The sequence below is a fragment of the Juglans microcarpa x Juglans regia genome, chromosome 4D, assembly GCF_004785595.1.
Source record: "Juglans microcarpa x Juglans regia isolate MS1-56 chromosome 4D, Jm3101_v1.0, whole genome shotgun sequence".
Taxonomy (NCBI): Eukaryota; Viridiplantae; Streptophyta; class Magnoliopsida; order Fagales; family Juglandaceae; genus Juglans; species Juglans microcarpa x Juglans regia.
Genome location: NC_054600.1, coordinates 27266328 through 27275061, shown reverse-complemented (window position 1 = coordinate 27275061; position 8734 = coordinate 27266328). Strand labels below are relative to the sequence as shown.

Here is an 8734-nt window from a genome sequence, read left to right as displayed (position 1 = left end):
ATATATATTATGTTATGTTATTTGACGAAGGCATCAAATTGAGAGCAAAAACTTAGGAATTGCGTTTTGGAGCTTTCATGAGAGAGAGAGAAGCCATAGAGAGAGAGAGAGAGAGAGAGTTGAGATTGTGAGTATAGGAAACCTCTTGTAACTCATTGTGTGTTTGTAATCTCATTTGAATAAAATCTCATGTAGTATTGTGGACGTAGGCACGTTGCCAGACGACGTAAATTATCTTGTGTCGCGTGATTGTGTATGATTGATTTTTCTATTTCTACATTTATTTCACTGTCTATCTCATTATCGTTGTTTGTGAGTGTGGTTATTTTTTCAAACAGTATACAAGTCTACAACTAAGGCATAAAGTAGTGTGTTTTTGGGGGAAAAAAATAATAATAATAAAGTAAGTATCGGGAATCATGTGTGGAGGCACGAAAATGCATGCATGTCCCCAAGTGGTGCTTAAATAATGAAAAGTGGGAGGTGCATAAATCTTACTTTGGCACCTAATTTAGGAGAGGGAAGGAAAATATGTAGTGGTGATGATAGGGACTAATATTCATTAATTGATTCGTTTGGGGTTGTGTTTTTTTGGCCTATAAACTTTAACAAACACAGAAAGTAAAGTTGCTTAAAATCAATGAAATCCAGAAAGGCCAAGAAAAAAAAATTGAAATGGGAAGTAGAAAAGGAAAAAGGGAATGACTTGATACCGATATCTTCAACTTCATTTCCTAACAAATTAATTAATCAACCGGGATATTCATAGTCTCTAATAAGTTGTTGAGAAATGCACCGAACTTTGCAGTACCAGTACTGCATAATGTTAGCGTAACTTCGAATCGTACGAGAAACATGAATATTAGTTGAAATTTCGACGTAAAAAGCCGACGTGTGCATCGATTGTGCAGCTGAACCACCTGATCCGTACTCGGTAGGCTCCTTTTCAGTTTTCACCATCTAATTAGTGCAAACAGGCCCCACAACGTCTCTAATTAAGGCAATAATGGCAATATATAGAGACTTGATTAAGGCGCAACGTCTCTAATTATGAGTGACGATCGAAATAAATTAATTCCAGACTTAAATCCTTTCCTCCGTTCTTCTATTTAGTTTCTTAATTACGTATTAATTGATACTTCACTCATGATCTAATGTACTTTATATAGTTAATTCTCTGGGTCTCTGATCTCCCTATTTATGCAAGTGTTTGCATGTTTACCTAGTTTTATAAAATGATTATTTCAAAAAAATAATATATATTTTATAAAAATGATTTATTACACTTAATAATTTAAGGTATAGTAGAGAAAATCTCAATCTTATTGCCCGGGGATCGAGAAACATCATACCCACAACGCACTAGGACAAAGAACAAAGATGAAGAATCGAGAAATACAGAGGGCCAAAGAAAGGTTTTATTCGTCTTCGTGGCCTCACTCCCGAAATCTTTGTGCTGGGTAAGAACGATCGAGAATCGAAGATGGGGTAGAAGCTTAATAACACTCGGTCGCACAGGATATAAGCAGAACAAAAGTGTCAAACAAAATTCCGTTTGAAATTTGAAACCCCATATCTCTCATCACACCTTTCTTTTTGCAATCTTTAAAGAACCAAATGGAGCATTACATGAAAATATAATTCATATATATATATATATATATTTCTATAGAGAAATGTTTGGTTCACATAGACATTTCTAAATATAATTAATTTTGGTTCCAATAGCATATTCTATTTTCCCAACTTCATATTTGAAATATTCTGCAAACATGGATACTAACATTAGGAATATATTTACTTATAAAAAGAACATCACAAATATAGTTGTCCAGAACAGTAGTTTTGGCACCTATTAGATTTTGGATTTTACATTGTGTAATGAGGGATGATTCAATACCAAAATGAAGGAGGTGTGGCCTTTCAATGGCTTACCTGTGTTGCAATGGCAGTGCAAGCTCTAGCAGCAGCTGCAATAACTAAGTTTGCTTTTGTTCCTATTCTTTTGGCACCGCTTCTTTCCAAATATAGCCTTTTGAAGTAGCCGTATCCATAAAAGTAGACAAACTGTGCAATGAAGGATTGCAGGTTTTTTGTACCCAGGCCATGGTATAGTGAAAGAACCTGATGAATTGCTTCTCTTAAGACATCGAATGGGTTTCTACAAAAACCATAAAAAGTGAAATCAAATAAACTATCATAGTCAAATCAAAGAGCTGACCTCTGACTTACGAATTCTGTGCTTACATAAGATGTAAATCTCAGCTTTAAGCTATATTTTACCTAGGATGCTAAAACCATTGAATAATCCAGATTCGAAAAGAGTAATTGGGGACGACACAACAGCCATTGTGTAGATGCATTGCTATGAGAAGTTAGAACATATGAGGAGCATATTCAATGCCTATCTCTAACTCCACTAAGGATAAAAATAATATAACAAGAGCAAAGAGACTATAGGATGCTCAATCAGAAAAAGTTCAATTCTATAGGCTCTTCTAAGGAAAGAAGCATTACAACTTTGTTTATGTTGCTTGCTAATATAACTGTATTCCGGCCAGTAGAAATTAAACAGTTTGGTAAGCAGAAGACAATTCAGAAAGCAACTTCTATACAGCTAAATTATAGAAAGCAATGTTATATGCACTTAGGACAAGTGATTTACAACTATTTCATCAATGAAATTATTGTTTAACTGATCCAAAGAAAAACAAGTGACTTATATAACTATTTATGTGTGTACATGAAGATACATGGTATAAACAAATCTCATAATCATTGGTGCCAAACAACTCTCCTACTAAATGAAAAGTTTTTGTACTATAGACATTCGACTTAACACTAAACTTTTCCATCATAAAGCACCTCACATGATATTATTAGAATGGCTAGATGGAAGAACCATGCAGTGTGCACCATGGATAATTCTAAAAACCAGACAAGATGATATCACGCTTGAAAATAACAAATTAAGAAAACTTTAGGACTAAATTTACATAGTTTTAAAGGGGAAACCAGCGCCCACCAGATGTAATCGTAAAAGCCAACCAGACAACATGATACCACTCTTGAAAATGAACAACTACGAAACAGCTTCAGAGCTATATCGACATAGTCATTTTTTAAGGGTGCCATATTTGCATAGTCTTTATAGTAAAGGCTATCACATATCCAGAAACAAACAATATAAAAATAAAAACAAAAACAAAAACAAAAAAGAGATAATTGGATTATGAGTTGCCTCACAAACGATAGAAACAAAATATGAAACTTTTCATTGACGAAAGTAATGGACGACCCAAAAAAAACAAAACTCAGCAATTAGAGGTACCTTAAAGTCTAGATTGCCTTCTTATATATAAAAAAAAAATCTAGACTGCCAATTGCATCATAAAATTCTTTCCATTTTTTTCCGAACAACTGCTCATTAATATAACTTCAAATTCGCTTAAATATGATTAACCCCAATCCAGTTTGTTTGATCTGGAAGACCTTTTAACTCTTCGTATATAACGTTGAGCTTTTCATTTGCCAACCAATCAAGAAAGCATGAATCCTTTTTTTTTAAGAACACCGTAAGAGCTCAAATGTCTCTATACAACCGAATTACATTAAAACTGAAGCCAGACCAAAAATATATATATATATAATAATCGATGAAACATATATATATATATATATGAGAAACCATACAAGCTGCAATGATACCCTAAACTATCAATTTTCAGAATCACCTCCCAAGCAACCAAAAATCCTTGGAAATTATAGTTTTCCCCCCTACGAAGCCAGACCAAAATATATATATTTATATTTAAATCGTTTCCCGTTAGCCTCAAACAAAGCACGAGCAAGTGAGCCTCTGTTTTAGGAGGCCAAAAACAGAGTCAATCGTTGCACCTTCGCTGCCAACGACTGAAGCTTCCCAACCACTTGCCGTCGTGCACCATAGCCCAGCCATGAGACACTGCCCAGGTCGATCACCATTACACTGTCGTAAGCTTTTGTATCTTCCTCCCGTGTTCTCTCTTTCTCTCACTCTGTTTCTGTAAACTTGTAAAAAAATTTGTCTTTCAACTGGGTTTTTGTTAGAATCGACCTCGAATAATACACAGAAAAAAAAAACTTGCCTCAGTCCGTCTGTGTACCAAAAATTTATAATGATGAAAGAAAGAAACGGCAGGCATAGCAAACCTTAACTTGAGATAACACGCAGACTTCTTATAAACAACAAAAAAAACTTGCCTTAGTCCGTTTGTGTACCAAAAATTTATGATGATGAAAGAAATAAATGGCAGGCATAGTAAACCTGGTGATTCTTGGCCACTTCACACCATTGGTGGAGGAGACTTTTGGTCTTCCAACATGTTGCAAATCATCGGTGAAGTCGAAGGGTCAATATATCTGTGGTAAATTCAACAGGCATTCCAGTAACTCTTCACACTACTTTTAATTTTACTATACAAACGGAATTAAGGGGAGTTAACGGAATATAGAAAAAGTTAATAGAAAAACAAAGAAATCTGTTAAAACAAGAATTTCCGTTAGATAACCACTTTATATATATATATATATATATATATATATACAGCAGGCAGACAGACCTGCGTACACTCTCTTTCCTTCAGAATCTTTCTTCCATTTCCATTTCTGCCATAAACAAATTAGAAGCATCCTCTAAGTTTTATGGGTGAAAAATCCAGCTAATATTTCTCCATTCTTCTTATCTCGCATGTATCTATCAATCCTATAATCCCCTACATTGCCAATCATTATCGTCGTCAACTTGTTGGCAATGCGGCTTTTCTTTCATTAGAGAGAGATCTAAATATCACAAATAATCTCATCTTCATCGATATCATATATATTGTAATCGACTGATTATTATATATCTCTCAAATGGATCTCACCGTGTCCTGCTTTTCTTCTCTGTACATCAGCCTCGCAGTTTTGATTGCATTTTGTAGAGGTAGTTAATATTTAAACGCTTCAGATAATCTCATTATGGAGATATATAAACCTTGTATTTATCCACCTCGGTGGTCTGGCTTGATGCAGGCATTTCAGGGGCTACATTTACGATAATAAACAGGTGTGACTACACAGTATGGCCAGGGATTCAATCCAGTGCCGGTAGCGCCAAATTAGACAGCACCGGATTCGAACTCAGGCCAGGCGGTTCCCGGAACTTCCAGGCCCCGCCGAACTGGTCCGGAAGATTCTGGGGTAGAACCGGCTGTACCTTCGACCCAAACCTCGGTCAAGGAAGCTGCGTCACCGGTGACTGTGGTTCCAAGCAGGTGGAATGCAACGGTGCCGGAGCGAACCCGCCAGCAACTCTGGCGGAGTTCACGATCGGGTCCGTCAGTACACAGGACTTCTACGACGTGAGCCTAGTTGACGGATACAACGTACCAATGATCGTCGACGTGATCGGTGGGTCGGGGACGTGCTTGTCAACCGGGTGCGTAACGGACTTGAACCAGCAGTGCCCGAAAGAGTTGCGGACTCGGGACGGTGCGGCGTGTAAGAGTGCATGCGAGGCGTTTGGGAGCCCCGAGTACTGCTGCAATGGCCAATATGGTTCACCGACCACTTGTAAGCCGTCGATTTACTCAGAGATGTTTAAAGCCGCATGTCCGAGATCGTATAGTTACGCCTACGATGATGCTACGAGTACTTTTACGTGTACAGGAGCAGATTATACAATCACATTCTGCCCTTCAGGAGCAAGGTAAAGTCCCCACTCTCTCTCTTCTCTCTCTCTCTTTTTTTCTTTTTTTTTTTCAGTTTAAATATTCACATTTATGGCCATTTGGATGGTGATTTCTTTATCTAATTTTAACTAATAATTTCATTACTATTTACAAACTATTTCAACTCATCTTATCTCACTATTTAAATGGACTTTTATTCTTCTTTGTATATTTTAGTCAGTACAAGTGTTTTCTATATTAATTAAATTTTGTTATCTTCCATCACACTACTTAAAATTATTTAAAACTTAAAGATTAAATAAAATTTTAAATAAAGTAATGTTTTTATAAGATTACATTGACGAATAAGATGAGTTAGAAGTTGAATCCATGGTTAGTGTTGTCTTCTTTACGATTATTCTGTGTTAGCTTTCATACTACTTTCGATCTTCGTAAGTTGCTTTTGTCTGCCACAAGCTAACGTACGTGTCAGCGGTATTAACTTGCCTGTAAAATCAACTTCTTCGAGTACATAAAAATGAACAAAAAATAGATGATGGCAGTACTGTGGGGGCTGAGATTGATTTCAGTCTCTCCTAATTGGAATAAATCAGCTTAACCACCGTAGCAACAGAGAGAGAGAGAGAGAGAGAGAGAGTTTATTTGTATTCATAGAACATAGTACCCTTTTGGTTTTCAGTTAAGAGCGATCGTGCTATGGCGTATTCAATGAAATTCATATAACTTTGTCAAATTCTATTTTCTACAGTAAAAAATCTGCAAGAGATGCATCTCCAACCACAAGCACAACAAATAGCTCCGGAACCGAGTCACAGCCACGGGAGGTGCCAAACGAGCTGGTCAACAGTCCCTCGTCATGGTTTCCAGACTTTTTCACTGGGGACTCATCCAAGATCCCATCTTGTTCTGCTTCAGTGATCGCTTCTCTGACATCGTTTCTATGCCTCTTTTTTATTTTATCTTAATCTCTCTCTCTCTTTCTCTCTCTCTCTCTGTGATTGCTAAGCCCATTTTTCATGCCACTTGTACAGACGTTCGGAGCTAGATGTATACATTGCTTCTTTCTTACTTAGCGAGGAATTTGTAGTTTGTACCACAAGTTAGAAAGAAACAGCTTTTCATAGGCATAGAAAGAAAGAGCTTTTATATGATAAAAAAATCTCGTTGTTATAACAAACTTACATCATTACATGTGCTAGAAAACAAAAGTGTTTGCTTTACTTTAAATCAATGGATCCTGAATAGTGGGCAACTACTAAAGTAGACCAACTTTGCTGTAACTGTAAGCTTACTAGCTAGTTATATGATTTTCAGAGCAATGGTGGTTTCTGCTAGAAATGGACGTCTAATCATTACCAAATAGTTATATCCTTTGTTTGTTAAAGACTTCTTCTCAGGACTCACTAAGCTTATGAAAGATCATTTATGAATCTAATAAACTCAGGACATTTTCAACCAATCCAAAAATGAAGGATAAAAAAAAGGAGGTGCAAATCAACCTGCTCCTATGGAAGCTGAAGGCACACGGCAGTTCTAAGTTCTAACTTCATTGAGGAAATATTGTGAGTGAGTAATTGGATTGGCTCAATTACTCGCAGGTCAGCTTCAGAAGTCCTTACTCGTGTTGGATCATATGCGTGGGTAAGTCAACGGGCTTCAGAGAGTGGAAGATAGAAGAGAGGCTGCCGGATGTGGAAAGTACCAAGGGGGAGGCGGTGATGGCAGTCATGTTTTGCATAGGGTTTGAGAAATTGAGATGAATAGGGAGCAGCGCAAGTCTATGGTAAATTATGATTAAATGACACATACACAGTGAAATAATCGGCCGATGATTAAGGAGCTAATGGCCAGAGACAGATGACGTTCAGTCGCTGAAAACATCATGAAACAAATACTTGAGCAATTTTCTTCTGCGAAATGGTAGATTTCTTCAAATTGCGTACAGATTTTCCTTTCCTCAAGTCGTTGCCAAAGAAATCATAGACAAGGGATGAAGAAAATATGCATAAAATTTTTTTGCAAGGTGTGTATCATGATTAACTAATCATAGACAGATTTTTAAACTCGTTAAATAGATGATTAAGGCAAAATTCTGGGCGATAAGATTACAGTACATCTATAATCCATGGCTCCCTCGTAGTCGACTTCTACAAATTCAAACGACAGTGTCTTTAGATTCAGTCTCTTGAGACGGCTTAAAACCACATGGGAAAACCTTGGGAGACAGAAAAGTTGTCCACACTTTGCAAGTTATGAGCGCACAGAATCTGCGGGATCCAAGAAAAGGTGTCAGAAATGGAGTTGGGGAAAAAGAAGAGAGAGCTTATCGAGAGAGGCGAAGATAGACTGAAGATGAAAATTGCAACTTATCTAATTCATACACGGGATAAGTATTTATATATAAGACTGAGGGCCGTTAAAGATATTAGGTTGTATTTAGATGTTGAGCTAAACTGAAATGAGCTCAATTCTTTACGAATAATAGTGAGTTAAGTAGTTCAATAAATTATGTAAAATTCATTTAGAATGAGTTTAAAATGTATTGGAATGTTAAGATAAATTAGATATATTTATGATAATTTATAAAGTCAGTGGGACTCATGACTGTTCACTGGCAGTGCTTGTCCCATCACTGGAGTGATATTTTGAAAAAAAAAAAAGACTCGTGTTGGCCGGAAGAAAGAAATGAGAGAGACAGTTGATGGCTTGTCTCAGAGAGAGAGAGAGATGATGCTTGTAAGCAGAGAGAGAGAGAGAGAGAGTTGACGGCAAAAAGAGATTTACGGAAAAAATAAGAATAAAGTTGCGAGATCAGCTTTTGTCAATCCATCTACAAGAACAAAACTCACTGAATTCATGTATGGAAGCAGTTCATTTGGTTGTTTGGATGGTTAAAGGAGTTTAAAGTGGAATGTAAATGTAAAAGTTTGGTTAGAATTAAGTGACTAAGTTGATAAGTTTGGATATAAGTTGATAAGTTTGGATATGATTAGGTGATTAAAATGATAAGAGTTTATCCT

The 8734-nt window shown here is 36.5% G+C and overlaps 1 protein-coding gene across 1 annotated transcript; it reads left to right on the top strand.

Annotated features, from left to right (window-relative positions):
- Positions 1 to 4611: 4611 nt before the first annotated feature.
- Positions 4612 to 7070, top strand: LOC121261423 (thaumatin-like protein 1). Its single transcript, XM_041163775.1, has 3 exons — positions 4612 to 4966; positions 5056 to 5731; positions 6463 to 7070. The coding sequence occupies exons 1-3, from the start codon at positions 4897 to 4899 to the stop codon at positions 6677 to 6679; spliced, it is 963 nt and encodes a 320-aa protein (XP_041019709.1). The 5' UTR covers positions 4612 to 4896; the 3' UTR covers positions 6680 to 7070.
- The last annotated feature ends 1664 nt before the right edge of the window (positions 7071 to 8734 follow it).